This window comes from Capra hircus, chromosome 3 (assembly GCF_001704415.2).
Source record: "Capra hircus breed San Clemente chromosome 3, ASM170441v1, whole genome shotgun sequence".
NCBI lineage: Eukaryota > Metazoa > Chordata > Mammalia > Artiodactyla > Bovidae > Capra > Capra hircus.
The window spans coordinates 85543710-85567996 of record NC_030810.1 but is presented as its reverse complement, the minus strand read 5'-3'; the positions used below and the strand labels follow the sequence as shown (position 1 = coordinate 85567996).

Sequence of the window (24287 nt, the reverse complement as noted above, 5' to 3'; positions counted from 1 at the left end):
TTTGTTGAGCCAATATTTTCTGCTAAATCTCCATATTCCTTGCCCTTATAATGAATATAACTAGCATATAGGAGAAATAAGTATTAACCTTTAAGATTAATTGTGTTAAACCTTAGGCTAAGTAAATTCCTTTCTTGATTGTAACCCACTACACCCTCACCCTATAGGAATGCAACTTTATTTGGAGGGTGGCACCTGGTTTAAAAAAAAAATCACCCCTGGAAAAAATAAGTTTTCTGGTTGACTGACCATTATCAGAAAGGGCCATATAATGTCAGCAGGCCTCATGGCCAGAAGATGATGTAAAACCCATAAGACCTTTGTGTAATTTTATATGAAGCACCTGATTGTGACAAGGGTCAAGTCTGCTGACCCCCACATGACTCTGTATTCATCCCTATGTATAACAAAAAGTATATAAGCAAACCTGAAAAATAAAGAAATCAGGTCAGTTTCTGGAAAGACTGATTCCCCCATGTCATTCTTTCTTTCCCCTTCTGGCTGAATTCCCATCTGGAACGTGCGTACTCACCAAGCCTGCTAATTTTGCCTGGGCTTCTAAGATCGGACTGGGGAGGCCTCAGTGCCTCCTCTCCTTCGGGAGAACGGAAAGATGCCTGTGGCCTATGTAGGTGGTGATTGGTATTCCACGTAAACCAAGTTATTCAGCCTCTTTTTCTCCACTAATTTTCCTACTACGCTATTCTTTTCTAATCTCTCTTTATATCTGTAATTAAATAAGTTTTTTCCTAGGACTCCTATTCCATTTATCCTTCAAATTATCCTGGATCCACTGGGGCTGGACTCTGGCAACTCTCCTCTTTCACTTTCATCAAGAGGGTTTTAGTTCCTCTTCACTTTCTGCCATAAGGGTGGTGTCTGCATATCTGAGGTTATTGATATTTCTCCCAGCAATCTTGATTCCAGCTTGTGCTTCTTCCAGCCAGCATTTCTCATGATGTACTCTGCATATAAGTTAAATAAGCAGGGTGACAATATACAGCCTTGACGTACTCCTTTTCCTATTTGGAACCAGTCTGTTGTTCCATGTCCAGTTCTAACTGTTGCTTCCTGACCTGCATACAGGTGTCTCAAGAGGCAGGTCAGGTGGTCTGGTATGCCCATCTCTTTCAGAATTTTCCACAGTTTATTGTGAGCCATACAGTCAAAGGCGTTGACATAGTCAATAAAGCAGAAATAGATGTTTTTCTGGAACTCTCTTGCTTTTTCCATGATCCAGCAGATGTTGGCAATTTGATCTCTGGTTCCTCTGCCTTTTCTAAAACCAGCTTGAACATCTGGAAGTTCACGGTTCACGTATTGCTGAAGCCTGGCTTGGAGAATTTTGAGCATTACTTTACTGGCGTATGAGATGAATGCAATTGTTCGGTAGTCTGAGCATTCTTTGGCATTGCCTTTCTTTGGGGTTGGAATGAAAACTGGCCTTTTCCAGTCCTGTGGCCACTGCTGAGTTTTCCAAATTTGCGGGCATATTGAGTGCAGCACTTTCACAGCATCATCGTCCACGATTTGAAATAGCTCCACTGGAATTCCATTACCTCCACTAGCTTTGTTCGTAGTGATGCTTTCTAAGGCCCCCTTGACTTCACATTCCAGGTTGTCTGGCTCTAGGTGAATGATCACACCATCATGATTATCTGGGTCTTGGAGATCTTTTTTGTACAGTTCTATGTATTCTTGCCACCTCTTCTTAATATTTTTTGCTTCTGTTAGGTCCATACCATTTCTGTCCTTTATTGAGCCCATCTTTGCATAAAATGTTCCCTTAGTATCTCTAATTTTCTTGAGGAGATCTCTAGTCTTTCCCATTCTGTTGTTTTCCTCTATTTCTTTTCACTGATCGCTGAGGAAGGCTTTCTTATCTCTCCTTGCTATTATTTGAAATGCTGCATTCAGATGCTTAGGGTGAACTTAATGACCTTACTTTAACTTAATTATCCTAGTAAAGACCGTGTCTCTAAATAAGGTCACTTTCAGAGACACTAAGGATTAGGACTTAAAGATATAAGTTTCGGCCTTCCCAGGTGGCGCTAGTGGTAAAGAATCTGCCCACCAATTCAGGAGACATAAGAAATGCAGGTTTGATCTCGGGGTCAGGAAGATGCCCTGGAGGAAGGCTTGGCAGCCCACTCCAGTATTCTTGTCTGGACAATCCCATGGACAGAGGAGCCTGATGGGCTACAGTCCTTAGGGTCACAAAGAATTAGACACAACTGAAGTGACTTAACATGCATATGATTTCAGGGGACACACAATTCAACCAATAACACCTCTCTACCCTGGAGTATTGAAAGTTTGATGTAGTTTTCATCCACTTCAATGCACTCTTTAATGAACCTGTAATATTTTAGCAGCAACAATACATCTTGTGTATGAAAAAATTCCCTGAAAACCAAGTTATACCTGTTTGTTTAATTCTTTTTTTTTTCATGTGTGAAGTTAAAGTATGTATTTGGGGACAACAGCCAATTAATGTTATCAGGTTTATATGTCTCTAAAGGAAAATGAAAATTATTTTGAAGATCATAAGTTTATACATATATGTATCATTATTTTATTAGTCATAATATCAATGCTATATTACCAGCAAAATAAATTTTAAAATAGGTAAATTTGCTGTTTATTTCTAGATTCATAGTTTACAGTCAGGGAAAATGAAATTGCTGGATGGGTTTAAGCAGATGGTAAAAGAAGGTGGAATTCTTTCTCTTTGGCGAGGAAATGGTGTAAATGTTTTAAAAATTGCACCTGAGACAGCGCTCAAGGTTGGGACCTATGAACAGGTAAAATATTACTGTCTGTGGAATTTTAAAAGACAGATTTTAAATTTTAAAAATTTTATACTTTGTGAGAGAAAACATAAAACATTGCTGGAGTGTACTCAAGCAATAGATGTGAATTTAAATATAAGTGACTTTAGTTATTCTTATTTATTTTTGATATTTTCATATTGCTTTTGTTTGCAAGAGATAGTCCCTGGACCATATTGTAACTGTAATATAATCTATTCTATTGTCTATTAGTAGTGCTTTTAATTTCAGTTTCCCCGTGTGAGAGACCCTCAAAAACATTTCAGTATTGTTTTTACTTTTAATAATGTGAATATTTCTTTTAAAATTTGTTAATCTGAAAAAGAAACAAAAACAAAACAAAAAAAACATTGTTCATCTGATTTAGGATTTTACTTTTGCTCAAATAATTCACTTTGAGATGAGCTATATTTATTTTCAAGTAATATAAATTATTAGCATCACATTAGAGTCTGAGTACACTGTGCATCCCCAGTTTTCCATTTTCAATGTAAATCTTATAGTAATTTTTTTCTTTAAACATTTAATAATACATAGCATTAATTTGCTTCTTTGGTAGAACCTTGGTTTACAAAGTCAGATGAACTCAAACTTTTAAGAAAAGATCAAAAATAAATACTATCCTTTCTCAACCCAAATTGTTTAAAAGCAAATGGATGGTTGTATAGGACACTAGACTTACTTGTAATGCACATCTTAAAAACATACATCACTTATTTAAATTGGGATTTGCTTACTCATTCAAGAAATGTTTTTTCCAGCAACAGATGTTTCTTGAGCATTTAATGTGTTCTAGATCTTATTCGAGGTTCTGGGGATACAGCAACAAACAAATCAGATGTTGATAAATGCCATGGAGAAAACAGATGATAGAAACTGGAGACAGTCAGAACTGACAACTCTTTCAAGGAGTTTTTCTATGAGTGGTAACTATAGGAAGATGTGGGATAGAGAATTTTCTAAAAATGGAAGAAGCAACAGCATGTTTGTATACTTAGGAGAAAGATCCAGTAAAGAGGGGAACATTAGTGACAGGATAGAGGAGAGAGTAGTGCAAGAAATGTAAATTATTACTATCCTTGAGTCTCTGAGAGGGTGAAAGAAGATGGGAACTAGTGCTCATGGAAGGGTTTGGCCTTGGGTAGGCACTTCATCCATAGTTCGAGGAGAAGCTCTACTATGTGTGCACAGATGCAGGTGGGTTTCTTCAAATTAGGGTCTCTTTAAGACACATGTACCCCAATGTTCATCGCAGCACTGTTTATAATAGCCCGGACATGGAAACAACCTAGATGTCCATCAGCAGATGAATGGATAAAAGCTGTGGTACATATACACAATGGAGTATTACTCAGCCGTTAAAAAGAATACATTTGAATCAGTTCTGATGAGATGGATGAAACTGGAGCCAATTATACAGAGTGAAGTAAGCCAGAAAGAAAAACACCAATACAGTATACTAACACATATACATGGAATTTAGAAAGATGGCAATGACGACCTTGTATGCAAGACAGCAAAAAAGACACAGATGTGTATAACGGACTTTTGGACTCTGAGGGAGAGGGAGAGGGTGGGATAATTTGGGAGAATGGCATTGTAACATGTATACTATCATGTAAGAATCAAATCGCCAGTCTATGTCTGACGCAGGATACAGCATGCTTGGGGCTGGTACATGGTGATGACCCAGAGAGAAGTCATGGGGAGGGAGGTGGGAGGGGGGTTCATGTTTGGGAATGCATATACACCCGTGCTGGATTCATGTCAATGTATGGCAAAACCTATACAGTATTGTGAAGTAAAATAAAGTAAAACAAACAAAAACAAAAACAAATTAGGGTCTCTTTAAATTGCTGCCAGGAAGGCATTTTAGTGTTCATAATAGTTTTTAAAATGATAGTTGACTGACCTAAACTTGACATTCTCTTTCTTCAAAGTTTCTAAAGCAGTGAATCATAGCCAGTCAGGTCCACAGTCTCATATTGTTCAAGTATTATGATACTTGATGATTTGATGCTTTTCTTTCTACTAGTACCTCATCCCAAGCCACTATGGCTAAAAATCTTAGTAATGGTAATGCCACAGCATACCGTAAGTTACCATCATCCCATTTACCACTAGTAATCATGTGTTTGTTGCCTATGACTGGTGAGTGATTCAGTTCTAATAATATGAGCAGGCTTACCTTCTAGCAACACATTTCAAAAAACCAGCATTTGATTTTTGTTGATTATAGCTATTGATTTCAGCTATTGATTTCCTGTTTTCAATTTCATGGATTTCTATTCTAATTATTATTATTACTTTTCTTCTGCTTACCCTTGGCTTGATTTGCTCTTCTTTTTCTATTTTCCTAAGGTGGAAACTTATTCATTTTTATCTTTCTTCTAATGTATACATTCAAAACTGTAAACTTCCCTTTAAGTACTGCTTCCCACTAATTTTGATAGTTTTTATTTTAATTTAGTTAAAATATTTTAAAATTTCTCTTGAGATTTCTTCTTTGACCAGTGTGTTACTTAAAAGAAGCATTTTGTTTAATCGCCACATATTTTGGTATTTTCCAATTATTTTTCTATCATTAATTTCTAGTTTAATTCCTTTGTGGTCTGAGAAGCAGACATTGATTTCTGTTCTTTTAAATTTGTTAAGGTCTGTTTTATGGTCCAAAATATGGTCTGTCTTGGTGAGTGTTCCATGTGTTCTTGAGAAAAATGTGTAGTCTGCTGTTGTTGGATGAAGTAGTCAATGGATGTCTGTTATTTCCAGTTTAGTAATGGTGTTATTTAGTTCAGCTATGTTATTACTGATATTCTGTCCACTGGAAATGTCCATTTATAATAGAAGATGTTGAAATCTCCAACTATTATAATACATTCATCTATTTCTCTTTGCAATTCTATCAGGACTATTATTTAAGGACTAATATATCATTTTGTAGAATTGACCCCTTTATCTTTATCCCTGATAACTTTCCTTGCTCTGAAGTCAGCTCTATCTAAAATTAATATCACTACTCCCACTTTATTTTGATTACTGTTAGCATGGTATATTTTTCTCCACTCATTTGCATTTAACATATGTGTCTTTAAAGCTGATTTCTTGTAGCCAACATACATTTGGGTTTTGGTTTTTGATCCACTCTGACAGTCTTTAATTGGTAGATAGGACCACTTTTGAAGTGGTACCAAATGTTTAGGTTTGGATTCACCCAGAGGTGAATTGGAATTCATTGGAAGGACTGATGCAGTAAGACACAGAAGGAAGAAAAGCCAATGTAAGTGTACATAAATGAGGGTTAAGCTGTAGGTGGTAGGGGCTTGATTCTGCCAGAACTTGTAAGAAGTGGACAGAGTAGTCCCCAGGATTATCTGTCTGAGGAGAGGAGCTAAGGCATTTATCTACCAATTTCTTGTTGTTCAATTGCTAAGTTGTGACCAACTCTGCAACCCCATGAACTACATGATGCCTGCCAGACCCCTCTGTCCATGGGATTTCCCAGGCAAGAATACTAGAGTGGGTTGCCTTTTCCTTCTCCAGGGGCTGTTCCAGACCCCAAGGATGGAAGCCGTGTCTCCTTCATTGGCATGTGAGTTCTTTACTGCTGAGCCACAAGGGAAGCCCTTACCAGTTCCTATCCCCATTTATTTGAAGAATGATCTTAGGACTTTAACTTTCCAGACTTCTAGGTTCAACAGGCTCCCATAGCTTTTCAGAAGACCCTAAGGCAGGAAAACAGAGAGATGAGAGGCTTTTTCTTTGATGGGATTCTGCCACTGTTGCTGTTGTTCAATCACTCAGTCGTGTCCAACTCTTTGCAACTTCATGGTCTGCAGCATGCCAGGCTTCCCCGTTCTTCACCATCTCACAGAGTTTGTCCAAACTCATGTCCATTGAGTTGGTGATGCCATCCAACCAACTTGTCCTCTGTTGTCTCCTCCTCTTTCCCAGCATCAGGGTCTTTTCTAATGAGTAAGCTCTTTGCCTCAGGTAGCCAATGTTAGGAGCTTCAGCTTTAGCATCAGTCCTTCCAATGAACACCTAGGACTGATTTCCTTTAGGATTTTCTGGTTTGATCTCTGCAATCCAAGGGACTCTCAAGAATCTTCTCCAACACCACAGTTCTAAAGCATCAATTCTTCAGTGCTCAGCCTTCTTTATGGTCCAACTTTCACATCCATACATGACTCCTGGAAAAACCATATCTTTGACTAGATGGACCTTTGTTGCAAAGTAATGTCTCTGCTTTTTAATACGTTGTCATAGCTTTTCTTCCAAGGAGCAAGTGTCTTTTAATTTCATGGCTGCAGTCACCATCCACGTGATTTTGGAGCTTCCCCAAAACAAGTTTCCGTTGTTTGCCCATCTATTTGCCATGAAGTGATGGAACTGGATGCCATGATTTTAGTTTTTTGAATGTTGAGTTTTAAGCCAGCTTTTTCACTCTCCTCTTTCACCTTCATCAAGAGGCTTTTTAGTTCGTCTTCACTTTCTGCCATTAGGGTGGTGTCATCTGCATATCTGAGGTTATTGATATTTCTCCCAGCAATCTTGATTCCAGTTTGTGCTTCATCCAGCCCAGCATTCTGCATGGTGTATTCTGAATAGAAGTTAAATAAGCTGGATGACAATATACAGCCTTGACATATTCCTTTCCCAATTTTGAACCAGTCTGTTGCTACATGTTTTATTCTGTTGCTTCTTGACCTCAGATTTCTCAGAAAACAGTAAGGTGGTCTGCTATTCCCATCTCTTTAATAATTTTTCACAACTTGTTGTGAGCTACACAGAGGCTTTAGCATAGTCAGTGAAGCAGAAATAGATGTTTTTGTTTTTGAATTCTCTAGCTTTTTCTGTGATCCAACGGATGTTGGTAATTTGATCTCTGGCTCCTCTGCCTTTTCTAAATCCAGCTCATACATCTAGAAGTTCTTGGTTCATGTACTGTTGAAGCCTGGCTTGAAGGATTTTGAGCATTACCTTGCTAGCATGTGAAATTAATGCAATTGTGCAGTAGTTTGAACATTGTTTGGCATTGCCCTTCTTTGGTATTGGAATGAATACTGACCTTTTCCAGTTCTGTGGCCATCGTTGAGTTTTCCAAATGCAGCACTTTCACAGCATCATCTTTTAGGATTTGAAATAGCTCACATGGAATTCCATCACCTCCTCTAGCTTTGTAGTGATGCTTCCTAAGGCCAACTTGACTTCGCACCCAGGACGTCTGGCTCCGGGTGAGTGATCACACTGTCATGGTTATCTGGGTCATTAAGATCTTTTTTGTATAGTTCTTCTGTGTATTCTTGCCACCTCTTCTTAGTATCTTCTGCTTCTGTTAGATCCATACTATTCCTGTCCTTTATTGCACCCATCTTTGCATAAAATGTTTCCTTTATATCTCTAATTTTCTTGAAGAGATCTCTAGTCTTCCCCATTCTGTTGTTTTCCTCTATTTCTTTGCATTGTTCACTTAAGAAGGATTTCTTATCTTTACTTGCTGTTCTTTGGAACTCTGCATTCAGATGGGTATATCTTTCCTTTTCTCCTTTGCCCTTGTCTTCTCTTCTTTTCTCAGATATTTGTAAAGCCTCCTCAGACAATCATTTGCCTGTGAGTCTATACAAAACTGTCCAGATATGATGGAGGCTTCTGGAAATGTCTGCCATGGCCAGCTATCTGCCTGCTTATGTCTGACGGCCTCAGAGTTGCATTAGAGATCAATAAAAACACAGGATTTTATAGGCTATGATCATGGGCTTTCTAGCAATATAGTTCTTTCAAAACTTCTTATACTTCTTGTCTGTCTGTTTCCAGTCAGTACCATGCAAAGTAACAGACCCCAAAATATTTTTCCTGATATTTTATTTTCCAGTTCCTATGCTCAGTCATTCCTTCTCTTTGTCATTTTTTATAGTATGCTATGTTGATGTTAACTGAAATAATAGCCTGGCAGATGACAACACCCTTGATGTGATTTTTGTAGATAAGTTCTTTAGGACAATCTCATTACCAGCTTCTGTGCTGGTAACTTTCCCTACTTGGAAGTTCCACATTTCTTGACTATTAAGTCAGGCAGTGACAACTCCCTTTGCAGAGCTCTATTTCCTTCCAACTGTGCTTACAAACTAGCTTTTGAGAAGGCCTTAAGGCAGATAGGCAGAGAGAATGCCTGTGTCACAGATCTTGCTAAAAGCATCAAGGAACAGGCAATACTGTCCAGCATTCTGAGGTTTTACAGTTAGTTTTCCTGTAACTTCAGGCTCAAAAAAGCACATGGTCTTCCTTCTAAGTTATCACAGGAAGTAATTTTATCAGGCTCAAAAAAGCACATGGTCTTCCTTCTAAGTTATCACAGGAGGTAATTTTATCAAGCATTTCTTCTAAGTTATCACAGGAGGTAATTTTATCAAGCATTTCCACAGAGCATTAAAAAGATCATCACCTTCTTAGACTGTAACATCTGTATCTTAATAATAAAGCCATTGCCACATATTTTAGGTTTTAGTTATGGCATCACCATTCATCTAGTAACCAATTTTTGTACTCTTTAGGGGTCTTTCTAAGATGTTTTAACAAAGGGAGTTCAAAATACAATAGCTTAAGTAAGATAGAAGCATGTGGTCTGGGGCTAGCTGTACAACTCTGCCACCTTCAATATATGTGTTCCAAGGCTTCACCCGTCTTTGCCTTTCCCAGGTGGAGGTTAAAGGAGTTTAGGATAGTTTAGTTTAAGGAGATGTCTCAGAATTTCCTTATTTAACTTCCCCTCACATCTCATTAGCCAAAATTAATCATTTAAACATACAGTCTATTGCAAGGAAGAAGAGGAAAATGTAGTTTGTAGCTGAGTCAGCTGTGTTACACTAAATGGAAGAAAAAGATAAAGGGTATTGGGAACAAATAAGACTAGGAATAGATAGTACTAGGGTTCCCAGGTGGTGCTAGTGGTAAAGAACCCACCTGCCAATGAAGGAGACGTAAAAGATGCAGGTTCAATCCCTGGGTCAGGAAGATACCCTCTAGGAGGAAACGACAACCCACTCCAGTATTCTTGCCTGGAGAATCCCATAGACAGAGAAGCCTGGCAGGCTAGAGTCCATAGGGTCACAGAGTCAGACATGACTGAAGTGACTTAGCACACACGCATGGGAACAGATAGCAGTCTCTAACATGTTAAGTGAACCATCACACTTTCTGATGGAGTGTTACTGATTTGAGGACCAGAGAGTTAGTTCCTAGAGAGTGGCTGAATCATGTTGATGAAAGATCATCAGAAGAGGCAAATGGAAAAACATTTTGCCTAGGAAGTAACAAGATAATCTGCTTGCTGAGGTTATCTTGGATCTTAAATGGCTTTCCAGTTTCAATTTCATGAAACTTAGTTTAGTCCCTGTGAAGCCTGACCTTTACACTGATATTTCTGTTTTCCTTATTTCCACATGTAATTCAATAATCTCTCTGTTATTAAGGTAACAACAGGAAACTGTTGTTCTTTGTAACAAAAAACCTCTCACATAAAGTTACTATTCCTGATTATCTACTATCCAAAAATATGAAGTATGTTCCATGTGTAAGGGGTGGGGCTAAAAAGAGGTAAGAGAATACAGTTCCTTTGTGTTATTTGCATGCCTTTTATGAAATACTGAATTCATGAATAGCTAACTTATTCTGCAGAATAAAAGAGGAAAAGGAGGCCAAAATAGAGGGGTCTTACTTATTATCTCAGACAATTAATTGCATAAAATTAAAATCAGATGTCCTACTAGATATTCCACTAGATATTCTAATGTTGGGTGCCTGAAATACTTTTTTCAAATAATTGTTACTAATATTAATGTTATAAACAAAGAAACAATGTATATTCCATTTCAGTAATTTTATACATTTTAATTTTTTATTTATACAGTATAAGAAATGGCTTAGTTCTGATGGTGCTAAAATAGGAATTATTGAAAGACTTATATCTGGTTCATTGGCTGGTGCAACTGCACAGACCTGTATTTACCCTATGGAGGTATGTACTATTATAAAATTTTAACTAAAGTGATGTTTTTAATGAAAACTTTAATTAAAAAAATAAGTGAATCACAGATCAGTATTTTATGCAATAAATAGCATTATAGCTATAAGATGTGTCTCACATGAAGTGTCAGTTGCCCTTAGTAACTGTCAGTTGCCCAGTCTTTTTTGGTTTAGGATAAAATTAGTAATGTACTGTGAAAGTGAAACTGAAGTTGCTCAGTCGTGTCCGACTCTTTGTCAATCCCATGGACTGTAGACTACCAGGCTTCTCTGTCCATGGGATTTTCCAGGCAAGTGTACTGGAGTGGGTTGCCATTTCCTTTTCCAGGGGATCTTCCTGACCCAGGGATTGAACACAGGTCTTCTGCATTGCAGGCAGACGCTTTACCCTCTGAGCTGCCAGGGAACTAAGAAGATAAATAATTTGATTTCTCCAATTAATTGATATAATCACTTATTCATTAATAAAATCAAATTTGTATTGAACACCCACAAACTTTAAAGTACTTCTCTGGATCCAGAGTTGAATCAGACAGGCATTTTGGTCATGGAGCTTATTATGGTCCAGAAGGGGAGATAGAATATGTACCTCAGTAATGATGAAAAGTGAAAGTGGAAGTTGCTTAGTTGTGTCCAACTTTTTGCAACCCCAAGAACTATACAGTCCATGGAATTCTCCAGCACAGAATACTGGAGTGGGTCCAAATATAAATATAAATTCTAGAAGGGAGATCAATACCAAGTATTATGAAAATTCAGAAGGGAGATATTATCCCAGTTAATGAATTTCATGAAGGACATGAGTTGAATGTGTGAGTTTGACTTAGAATTTCCATGTTTGGAGATGATGAGGAAGTGGATTTTAAGTGTAAATAACAACTTGAGCAAAGGAATAGGGGTTAAGAGCAGATATTCAGGTGTAGATAGGATAATACTATAAATAATGGGCTGGGACAAGATCAGAATGGCTTATCAATGCAATTAAGAAATTTAGCTTTAATTTCTTAAAAAATAAGAGCCATTAAAGACTTTGAGCTTGAAGTGTAATCCTGGTAAAGTTTTTTAGAGGAGCAGAGACTAGAGAAATGAGATGACTAAATACGAGATGTTGCTATCATTCAGAGAAGTGATAATAAGGACTTGGCATATGATATTGACTAGGAGAAATTGACTCACATTAGAACAGTCATAAGAACCGATCACTTGAGAAAAGGAAAACAGAAGAAAGGGAAAGGAAGATGGCAAAGTTCTGTCTGGGTTCTGTGCCCAAATGTTTAGGAGGGTTATGTCTGAGGTAGGTCTCTAACAGAGGTACAGAACGGAGGAAGTGAGCCAGACTCTGAAAGATGATGAGTTCAGGTTTGCCTGTTATTTGAGTTATTGGTGGGCAACTGAGTTATGATTTTCTACAGGCAGTTGCAAATGTAATACTAAGACTTGAGAGATTTCAAGTCTTGATGTGTCATCTGTGAAGAAGTGTTAGTTAAAGCCTTGAAATTGGTTAGAAATAAGTCATAATTTTATTTTTAACTTTTGAGAAAATCTTAGTTTAGAGAATGAAAGGAGCAAAAAACATGCCAGGGAAGCAGACAGAAAAAATTTACTTGGGTAAGAAGAGAGTGCACTGCCCTGGAGAAGGCAAAGAGTTTTAAGAATGGGATTATCCAAAGTGTTGGGTCCTACAGAGAAGTTCATACAGAGGGCTTCCAACTGACTACTCAGAGGAAGCTCCATCAAGATATACAGTTGCCCAATCAAGACAAAGTTTGTGTTTTTCTTGTCTTGGATATTTTAGAGGGCCATTTCTCCAAGTATATCTGTGTGTGTGCATGTTAAGTCACTTCAGTTGTGTCTGACTCTTTGCAACCCTATGGGCCAGAGCTGGCCAGGCTCCTCTGTCCATGGGATTCTCCAGGCAAGAGTACTGGAGTGGGTTGCCATTTCCTTCTTCAAGAAGTGTATCTGGAACTCCCTTAAATTAGATTAATATCAATTAAAAGGACAATAAGTGAAGTTCTATCAGAAGAATTACACTAAACATAGGAAGATGGATCACAGACAGCCTATAAGAGGCTATATTGTTTTCATAACCCATGTTATGTTATTACTTTATGAGCACAAAATGAACCCAAGTTATATTAAATTAGTTTATAGACCCTGTTTTTAACCATAGTTCCCAGAGTATGTATTTTTAGCATATTATAGAATGTTTTTTCCATACTTGTTGTTCAGTTTACCATGACCATATACTTTTATAAAACTTGAATTTTGACTATAGCTGCTTTATTTTGGGCTTCCCTGGTAGCTCAGACAATAAAGAATCTGCGTGCAATGCGGGAGACCAGGTTCGATCCCTGGGTCGGAAGATCCCCTGGAGAAGGGAATGACTACCACCTTCAGTATTCTTGCCTAGAAAATGTTATTGCTTTACCTTAAATCAATAATGTTATCTCAGTTGGTTTGATTTAGAATATGTTTCCTTATAGCACATGAAAGATGTTTGAGTGAGTATATCAATTAAAGCCACAAATGCTTAATTATATTTTCCTGTTTAAGTAATTTTTAAAAACCTCTGTACTGTAACAGTTGTTTATAATTAAGAGTTAGCAAAAAGTTAAAATTATATTTGAGATTGCTTTCTTTTTTTATTTCTATGATAATTAGCAAACATCATGACCTAATACAATTTAATCGATTGCTAGGTAAGTTGAGTGAATCTGATCAATATATTTATATTGTATTCTTTCACATTTAGGTTATAAAGACCAGGCTGGCTGTAGGTAAAACTGGACAGTACTCAGGGATTATTGACTGCGGCAAGCAACTTCTGAAGCAAGAAGGTGCTAGAGCCTTTTTCAAAGGTTATATTCCTAACTTGCTAGGAATTATACCTTATGCAGGCATAGATCTTTGTGTTTATGAGGTGAGCTTATTCTTATAACATGATGTTTTGTGTTAGACTTGAAAATTTGATTCAATACTAGTTTTTATTCTAAAAATCTGGCTATAAATGACTTTTGATGAAATAGCTTCCAACCAAGAAGTGAACTGAATTGTTTTATTTGGCTTTTCATTTTATATGTTAGTTGTCTGCTAGTCTAGTAATAAATTTTTGTTTTGTGCTTTTTTGTTTGAATTAGTTTTTGGTAATAATAAAGGAAGACCTTTCTGTGAAGCCACTGTCACCTTGATAGCAAAATCAAACATAATACAAAAAAAGAAAATTGCAAGCCAGTGTCTTTGATGAATATAGATACAAAAATGCTCAACACATTTTTGTTACAAATCCAAACACATTTTGTTGCAAACCCGGCAACACAGAAAAAAGATCACACACCACAACCAAGTTGGATCCATCCCTGGATCAGACAGATGGTTCAGCACACACAAATCAATCAGTGTGATACAGCGCATCAACAAAAGAAAAGATGAAAACCACATGATCATCTCAGTAAATGAAGAAAAAGCATTTGATAAAATTCAACATCCATTCATGATAGCATCTCTCACCAAAAGGGTATAGTGGGAATATTTATGACAAACCCACAGCAAGATAATACTCGACAGTGAAAGCTATTATAAAAGCCTTCTTTCTAAATTCTGAAACAAAACAAGGATTGCCCACTCTCACCATTTCTATTCAACATGGTATTAGAAATCCTAGTCACAGCAATCAAACAACAAAAAAACACCTAAAAGATATGGAAATTGGAAGGGAAAAGGTAAAATTGTCATTATATGCAAATGACGGGATACTCTATATAGAAAACCCTAAAGACTCCACACAAAAACTACTAGAAATGATTAATTCAGCAAGGTAGCAGGTACAAGATTAACACTCAGAAATCGTTGAATTTCTTTACACTAACAATGAAATATTACAAAAAGAAAGTTAAAAAAAATTTCCTGTTTAAAATTGGGGTCAAAAAACCCTAGAAATAAACCTAACCAAGGAGGTGAAAGACCTGTACACTGAGAAATATAAATTATTGATAAAGGAAACTGAAGATGATTTAAAAACTTGGAAGATATCTTGGATTGGAAAAATCAGCATTGTTAAATTGGTCATAGTACACAATGCTATCTACAGATTTAATGCAATCCCTATCAAATTACACATGACATTTTTCACAGAACCAGAACAAATAATACTAAAATTTATATGGAACAGAAAAGGCTCATAATTGCATAAGCAATACTGAAGAAAAAGAATAAAGTGGAGGCATAACCCTCCTAGATTTCAGACAATATTACAAAATTTACAGTAACCAAAAAATGTGTTGTTGGCACAAAAACATATATATCTAGATCAGTTGAATAAGTAGAGAGCCCAGAAATAAACACACACCCCTGTGATCAGACAATATTACAAAATTTACAGTAACCAAAAAGTGTGTCGTTGGCACAAAAACATATATATCTAGATCAGTTGAACAGTAGAGAGCCCAGAAATAAACACACACACCTGTGATCACCTTTCTTCTTGACGAAGAAGAAAGGAATATACAATGGAGAAAATACAGCCTCTTCAGCAAGTCTTGTTGGCAAAGCTGGACAGCCTCATGTAAATCAATGAAGTTAGGACACTTGCTCACAGCATACACAAAAATAAACTAAAGTGGCCTAAAGAGTTAGATATAATACATGAGTCCATAAAACTCGTAGAAGAGGACATAGCAAAACATTCTTGGACGTAAATCATACCAATATTTTGCTTTAAAATTTTTTTATTTTATCTTGTAGATTTGTTGATTTATAATGTGTTGGTTTCTGGTGTACATCAAAGTGATTCAGTTATACATATACCCATATCCCTTCTTTTTCAATTCTTTTCCCAGTAGAATTCCCTGTGCTATACATTAGGTCCTTGTTGATCTTTTATCTAGTAGTGTGCATATTTTATCTATGGTTCTTTAGTAGTTAGTTGTGATTTTGATGTTTTCCTAAGAGAAGGTGAGCTCAAGTCCTTCTATTCCACCATCTTATTTCCCTTCCTGTACCAATGTTTTCTTAAATGAGTCTCCTAAGACAGAAGAAATTAAAGCGAAAATAAGCAAATGGGAAATACTTTTGCACAGAAAAGGAAACTGTAAACAAAATGAAAGTACATCCTACACAATAAGAGAAAATATTTGCAAACAATGCAACTGACAAAGGCGTAATTTCTAAAAGGTAAAAATACCTCGGTATCAAAAAAGAAAAGAAAAACAACAACAAACAACTCAACCAAAAAATGGACAGAAGTCCTAAAGAGACACTTTTCCAAAGAAGAGGAACTAAAGAGCTTCTTGATGAAAGTGAAAGGAAGAGTGAAAAAGCTGGCTTAAAACTCAACAATCAAAAAACTAAGATCAAGGCATCCGGTCCCGTCACTTCATGGCATCTGGTCCCATCACTTCATGCCAAATAGATGGGGAAACAATGGAAACAGTGAAAAACTTTATTTTCTTTCTACCATTAGGGTGGTGTAATCTGCATATCTGAGGTTATTGATATTTCTCCTGGCAGTCTTGATCCAGCTTATGCTTCATCCAGCCCAGAATTTCACATGAGGTACTCTGCATAAAAGTTAAATAAGCAGGGTGACAATATACAGCCTTGACATACTCCTTTCTCAGTTTGGAACCAGTCCTTTGTTCCATGTTTAGTTCTCACTGTTGCTTCTTGACTTGCATATAGATTTCTCAGGAGGCAGGTAAGATGGTCTGGTATTTCCATCTCTTTAAGAATTTTCCACAGTTTGTTGTGTTCCACACAGTCAAAGGCTTTAGTGTAGTCAATGAAGCAGAAGTAGATGTTTTTCTGGAATCTCTTGCTTTTTCTGTCCACTTATGTTGGCAATTTGATCACTTATATGTGGAATCTAAGAAATAGTATAAATGATTTAATTTACAAAACAGAAACAGACTCAGAGACACATAAAATAAACGTATGGTTTATTTGATTACCAAAGGGGAAGTGGCTGCAAATTAGGAGCATAGAATTAGCAAATACACATTGCTGTATATAAAATAGATAAACAAGAATTTACTGTATGGCACAGGGAACTATATTCAGTATATCTTATCTAGTGGAAAAGAATCTGAAAATTTATATATATGCAAAACTCGGATGTACACCTGAAACTAACACAATATTATAACTCAACTATAGTTTAATTTTAAAAAGAAAGAACAATAAAACCCCCAAACTGAGCTGAATATACTCCAGAGCTATTTGTGGTGATTACTCAAATTCTAAATATTCTACTCTAAATGTATCATTTCATTTTTCTTACCTAGGAATTTACTCTTTATGATTGTCTCACAGTTTTCTATTGCACCAGTTACTTTAAACTTGAAACACCTCTATGAAGAAGAATTAAGCTGACATCTGACATTTACTGTGAATTATAAGTAACACTGATTGCTGAGGAAGACTTTCTTATCTCTCCTTGCTGTTCTTTGGAACTCTGCATTCAGATGCTTATATCTTTCCTTTTCTCCTTTGCTTTTCACTTCTCTTCCTTTCACAGCTATTTGTAAGGCCTCCTCAGACAGCCATTTTGCTTTTTTGCATTTCTTTTCCATGGGGATGGTCTTGATCCCTGTCTCCTGTACAATGTCACAAACCTCCATCCATAGTTCATCAGGCACTCTATCATCAGATCTACTCCCTTAAATTTATTTCTCACTTCCACTGTATAATCACAAGGGATTTGATTTAGGTCATACCTGAATGGTCTAGTGGTTTTCCCCACTTTCTTCAATTTAACTCTGAATTTGGCAATAAAAAGTTCATGATCTGAACCACAGTCAGCTCCTGGTCTTGTTTTTGCTGACTGTATAGAGCTTCTCCATCTTTGGCTGCAAAGAATATAATCAATCTGATTTTGTGTGACCATCTGGTGATGTCCATGTATAGAGTCTTCTATTGTGTTGTTGAAGAGGGTGTTTGCTATGACCAGTGCATTCTCTCGGCAAAACTCTATTAGCCTTTGCCCTGCTTCTTTCTGTACTCCAAGGCCAAATTTGCTTGTTACTCCAGGTGTTTCTTGACTTCCTACTTTTGTATTCCAGTCCCCTATAATGAAAAGGACATCTTTTTTGGGTGTTAGTTCTAAAAGGTCTTGTAGTTCTTCATAGAACCGTTCAACTTCAGCTTCTTCTGTGTTACTAGTTGGGGCATAGGCTTGGATTACCATGATATTGAATGGTTTCCCTTGGAAACGAACAGAGATCATTCTGTCGTTTTTCAAATTGCATCCAAGTACTGCATTTCGGACTCTTTTGTTGACCATGATGGCTACTCCATTTCTTCTGAGGGATTCCTGCCCACAGTAGTAGATATAATGGTCATTTGAGTTAAATTCACCCATTCCAGTCCTTTTTAATTCTCTGATTCCTAGAATGTCGACGTTCACCCTTGCCATCTCCTGCTTGACCACTTCCAATTTGCCCTGATTCATGGACCTGACATTCCAGGTTCCTCTGCAATACTGCTCTTTACAATATTGCTTCTATCACTAGTCCTATCCACAACTGGGTGTTGTTTTTGCTTTGGTTCCATCCATTCATTCATTTCTGGAGTTATTTCTCCACTGATCTCCAGTAGCATATTGGGCATCTACCGACCTGGGGATTTCATCTTTCAGTGTCCTACCTTTTTGCCTTTTCATACTGTTCATGAGGGTTCTCAAGGCAAGAATACTGAAGTGGTTTGCCATTCCCTTCTCCAGTGGACCACGTCCTGTCAGACCTCTCCACCATGACCCGCCCATCTTGGGTGGCCCCCACACAGCATGGCTTAGCCTCATTGAATTAGACAAGGCTCTGGTCCATGTGATCAGATTGACTAGTTTTCTGTGATTATGGTTTCAGTGTATCTGCTGTTTGATGCCCTCTCGCAACACCTATCATCTTACTTGGGTTTCTCTTACCTTGGACGTGGAGTATCTCTTCACTGCTGCTCCAGCAAAGTATAGCCACTGCTTCTTACCTTGGATGAAGGGTATCTCCTCACAGCTGCCCCTCCTGACCTTGAACATGGAGTAGCTCCTCTTGGCCCTCCTGCGCCCACGCAACAGAATGGGAACAACAAAGTGGGAAAGGCTAGAGCTCTCTTCAAGAAAATTAGAGATACCAAGGGAACACTTCATGCAAAGATGGGCTCGATAAAGGACAGAAATGGTATGGACCTAACAGAAGCAGAAGGTATTAAGAAGGGGTGGCAAGAATACACAGAAGAACTGTACAAAAAAGAGCTTCATGACCCAGATAATCATGATTATGTGGTCACTCACCTAGAGCCGGACATCCTGGAATGTGAAGTCAAGTGGGCCTTAGAAAGCATCACTATGAACAAAGCTAGTGGAGGTAATGGAATTCCAGTGGAGCTGTTTCAAATCCTGGACGATGATGCTGTGAAAGTGCTGCACTCAATATGCCAGCAAATGTGGAAAACTCAGCAGTGGCCACAGGACTGGAAAAGGTCATTTCTCATTCCAATCCCAAAGAAAGGCAATGCCAAAGAATGCCAAAACTACTGCACAATTGAACTCATCTCACATGCTAGTAAAGTAATGCTCAAAATTCTCCAAGCCAGGCTTCAGCAGTACGTGAACCGTGAACTTCCAGATGTTCAAGCTGGTTTTAGAAAAGGCAGGGGAACCAGAGATCAAATTGCCAACATCTGCTGGATCATGGAAAAAGCAAGAGAGTTCCAGAAAAACATCTATTTCTGCTTTATTGATTATGCCAAAGCCTTTGACTGTGTGGATCACAATAAACTGTGGAAAATTCTGAAAGAGATGGGAATACCAGACCACCTAACCTGCCTCTTGAGAAACCTATATGCAGGTCAGGAAGCAACAGTTAGAACTGGACATGGAACAACAGACTGGTTGCAAATAGGAAAAGGAGTCCGTCAAGGCTGTATATTGTCACCCTGCTTATTTAACTTCTATGCAGAGTACATCATTAGAAACGCTGGACTGGATAAAGCACAAGCTGGAATCAAGATTGCCAGGAGAAATCTCAATCACCTCAGATATGCAGATGACACCACCCATTATGGCAGAAAATGAAGAGGAACTAAAGAGCCTCTTGATGAAAGTGAAAGAGGAGAGTGAAAAAGTTGGCTTAAAACTCAACATTCAGAAAACGAAGATCATGGCATCTGGTCCCATCACTTCATGGGAAATAGATGGGGAAACAATGGAAACAGTGTCAGACTTTATTTCTGGGGCTCCAAAATCACTGCAGATGGTGACTGCAGCCATGAAATTAAAAGATGCTTACTCCTTGGAAGAAAAATTATGACCAACCTAGATAGCATATCGATAAGCAGAGATATTGCCTTGCCAACAAAGGTCCATCTAGTCAAGGCTATGGTTTTTCCAGTGGTCATGTATGGATGTGAGAGTTAGACTGTGAAGAAAGCTGAGCACTGAAGAATTGATGCTTTTGAAGTGTGGTGTTGGAGAAGATTCTTGAGAGTCCCTTGGACTGCAAGGAGATCCAACCAGTCCATCCTAAAGGAGATCAGTCCTGGGTGTTTATTGGAAGGACTGATGTTGAAGCTGAATCTCCAGTACTTTGGCCACCTCATGCAAAGAGTTGACTCATTGGAAAAGACCCTGATGCTGGGAGGGATTGGGGGCAGGAGAAGGGGACCACAGAGGATGAGATGGCTGGATGGCATCACTGACTCGATTGGCATGGTTTTGGGTGAACTCTGGGAGTTGGTGATGGACAGGGAGGCCTGGAGTGCTACGGTTCATCAAGTCACAAATATTCGGACACAACTGAGCAACTGAACTGAACTGAACTGATAAGTAACATAAAAGCTAGAGAATAGTTATGAGGTCATAGTAAAGAGGGGCGGGTCTGAAAAAATAATTAAGGACCTTAGTGCTGATAAAATAGTTGTTTTCAACTCTATATACATATCAGAATCATTTGCCTGTGGATATTTAAGAAATAAGATTCTTGGGCTATATCCTAGGATATTCTGATTTCATTGTTCTTGGAAGAAGTCTGGAATTCAGGTTTTTTAGCTCCCTAGAAAAATCTGATGTAATATCAGTTAAAGCTAAGAAAACTGAAATAATATTGTACAGTTGTGAAAATGAGAATTGAGGAGAGTAGCAATTGAGGGGTGTGGGGGGAGAGGCAAGAGCGATAGTATAAACAGCCTTCCTGTGAAGTGTAGGTTGCTCTCCTTACTTCAGCCAGTCATTTCATTTTATGACTATTCATCTGCTTCAGGTAGACCACTTTAACAATATATACCATGTAAATAACAATATATAGAATATATCTAAGAATATATACCAACCAACAATGTCCTTGGTTATAAGGACATTGAGAGTATGTGACTAGATTAACTTAAAATTCTTTCTCAATACAAGAAAAATATCTCTCTAGGTACAAGCCTAGTGGTTATTTCTGATAAGTGGTACCACCATTATGTGAAAGATGGCCAATTTCATTTCACACTGAAAGAAATAGTTACATTTTCATAGAATTTATTCAATATTATACCATACATTTATTTTCTTTTCTATGATCGTATTAAATTGTTTGTCCCTGCTTATGTTGGGTTCCCTCCATTCTTTTATTTTGACAGTTAAATTTCTTTTTGCTGTTGTAACAGAGTGCCATTACACATTTCTCTCTTTATTATTGCATAACTGTAATAAATGCACACTGAGTAAGGACGTTTTGAAATTTATTTTTTCAAAAGTGTCAAAGTATATATTTGATAGTAATTGTCCCAGTATATAATGGTGGAGTTGTATCCTTTAATTAATGAATAGTTCTAAAACACTTAGTGATATTTTCAACCAGTTATTTGTATATAACTTTTCTGGCCATTTTTACTCACAGAAAAGCAAATCTAGAAAGATGAATCATTCTTAAAATTTGAGAAAAATGGGTTTGTTAATTTAGAGTGCATTATGCAGTCTTCTCCGCAGTGTCCTGTTAATCCCTCTGAGAATCTCCAGATTTTGCTTGGGTCTTTGAATATCCTCACAGACCAAAACAATCAAGCCAAACAAAATAACGCATGAACAGAGAGCAAACAGGGAACTCACACTGAAATGGTATGAATCATTAATTTGAAAACATCTTTGCACCTGATGCCCAATAGGACACCAGAGATGCCTCCTCTGTACAAGGAAGAGTAGGAACAATCTTTTGTGAAGATTTTGGAAAGAACAGTTACTAAAATCAAGTTACCAAGCTTGACATCATTTTTCAGCTTTCTGACCTGATAATTCATTAGTCTCTGAATTACTTTCTTCATTTATAAAATTTATAAAGTTAACAAATTTCTGTAGGGATTAAATGAGATGACGTTGATGAAAATGCTCTTTATAATTCTTGAATCAAGAAGCTACTCAAAAATGTTTATTGAAACTGAGTGAGCAATGAACTTTGTTCTGCTTAGACTTGCTGTGCTGTGCTTAGACTTGCACAGTAGTTAAAGGATATTTACTACTCTTTTTTTCTGCCAGCATTTGAAGAATCGTTGGCTAGAACAACACGCAAGAGGCTCTCTAGACCCTGGAATAGTGATTTTGCTGGGATGTAGTACACTGTCTCATGCTTGTGGTCAGATGGCCAGCTTCCCTCTGAACCTTATTAGAACTCGTATGCAGGCTCAAGGTGAGTTTTATATAAATGAAATAATCATAAGTTTTAAAAGTTATTTAAAATAATTTTAATGAAACAGTAGTAAGAACTAACTTAAGACCGTTAAAAAAATTGTTTTAAATGAGTAGAAATTAATGATTTCAAAAATAAAAATGGTAGAATTAATAAATAAATCAAAAGCTAATTCTCTGATATTTAAAGCATGAATCTTGGATTTGTTGTTTTATTGCAGAGTCTTGTGAATTTTAGATTTTATTTCTTCTCCAATGTTTTATTTGGAACTCTTCACATTTCTTTCAATTATTGATGATTTCCACAGAGTTTCAAATTAGGCAGTTCCATGCAGAACAATAGAAAAGATTTTTCTTTCTTCAAATTGAGTCAACATTTGCTCAATATGCACATATTTCCCCCTAGTTCTGCTCTTATCATAGTTTGCATCAGGAACTTAATACACTTGTGGAACTGAATACAGTGATTTTGTATTCTAGTACATTTAGCAAGAGATATTAAGTAGAGGGTATCTCTTTTGTTTCTCTCAAGTGAAATATTAGGAATTTAGACTATAAGAAAACATGTGTCACTTTTTGATAAGAAAAAGAAACCCCACATAATCCTATTGTCATCCCGAGTTAACTGTTCAAGGGGTCATGTAGTAAGTTACCTTCTTTTAAATGCTTTTTCTCCTCTTTTTAGTGAGTTTTTATTTATTTATTTATATTGTAGTTCAGGTGAAGATCTGTCTATCCCTCTATCAAACTATGTATGTCATATACAATTCCAGATGCTCCTTTGAGGTCCTTTGTGAAAGAATTTCAAGTGCTGTCCAAGAGGGCTTTCTGCAGTGATGGAGTTGTTTTTTATTTGTGCTATCCAGTATGGTAGCCATTAATGACACAAGGTTATCACTTGGAATGTTGTTAGTGCAATTGAAATGTTGTTAGTGCAATTGACAAACTGATTTTCTGGTTTTGCTTAGTTTTAATTAATTTAAATGTGTAGTTTCATGTGTCTAGAGACTACAGTTTGGACTGCACAGGACAATTCTACAGGTAGGGAGAGAGGTATACTCTGAAGTAATTTCAGCCTCTATAAATTCTCATTTTAACCACTGAACTATCTTTAGATTAAGTGTTATATTACATTGATTTTTTCCTTTGTAGCACTGGAAGAAAAAGGAACAACTTCTATGATTCAGCTCATTCAAGATATATATAACAAAGAAGGAAAAAGGGGATTTTTCAGGGGTGTCACGCCAAACATCATAAAGGTGCTTCCCTCAGTATGCATTAGCTGTGTGACTTTTGAAAAAGTGAAAGGCCATGTGGGATTCACTGAGAAGTAGAATATCAAATTGTTTCCTTTGTTATAATTACCTAATTGTAAGGTAATATTTCATTTGTAAGGAGAAATTTACTTTTTTTCCTGAAAGGAAAGAGATATCAAGTAATTGTTAAAATATTTTCTCTTTATCTGTTATAAAATCTATATATTAAATAATTATTCTGTTAAAGTTCTTTAATTTAAAATCCTTCACATCCACAGATTCAATTTACACTTCCCACTACTCTCAGAATCCTAACTTGAAACTTGTTTTTATTGGGTTGGAAGATACCATAGTAACAGTGTATAAAACATTTGGTCAGTTGTAGCAGTTTGTGTTAGCTCTTTTGTATTTAAGCAATTTTTGAAAAAGCAGAGCTTGAAAATGTTTTATACACCAAAAGAAAAATCAGTGCATTTAAAATTGATGTTTGTGGAAGATCAGTCTAGTTCCCTTCTTTTAAGCAAA

General features: G+C 36.9%; 1 protein-coding gene across 1 annotated transcript in view; it reads left to right on the top strand.

Moving 5' to 3' along the window:
- The window catches only part of LOC102191575 (calcium-binding mitochondrial carrier protein SCaMC-1-like), an 82982-nt gene extending 59084 nt beyond the window's left edge, over nucleotides 1–23898 (top strand). The window contains exons 6-10 of the mRNA XM_018045839.1: nucleotides 2652–2804; nucleotides 10741–10848; nucleotides 13612–13779; nucleotides 22357–22507; nucleotides 23659–23898. Coding sequence (XP_017901328.1) covers nucleotides 2652–2804; nucleotides 10741–10848; nucleotides 13612–13779; nucleotides 22357–22507; nucleotides 23659–23840 — 762 coding nt within the window. The 3' untranslated portion in view covers nucleotides 23841–23898. The remainder of the gene's footprint in view (nucleotides 1–2651; nucleotides 2805–10740; nucleotides 10849–13611; nucleotides 13780–22356; nucleotides 22508–23658) is intronic.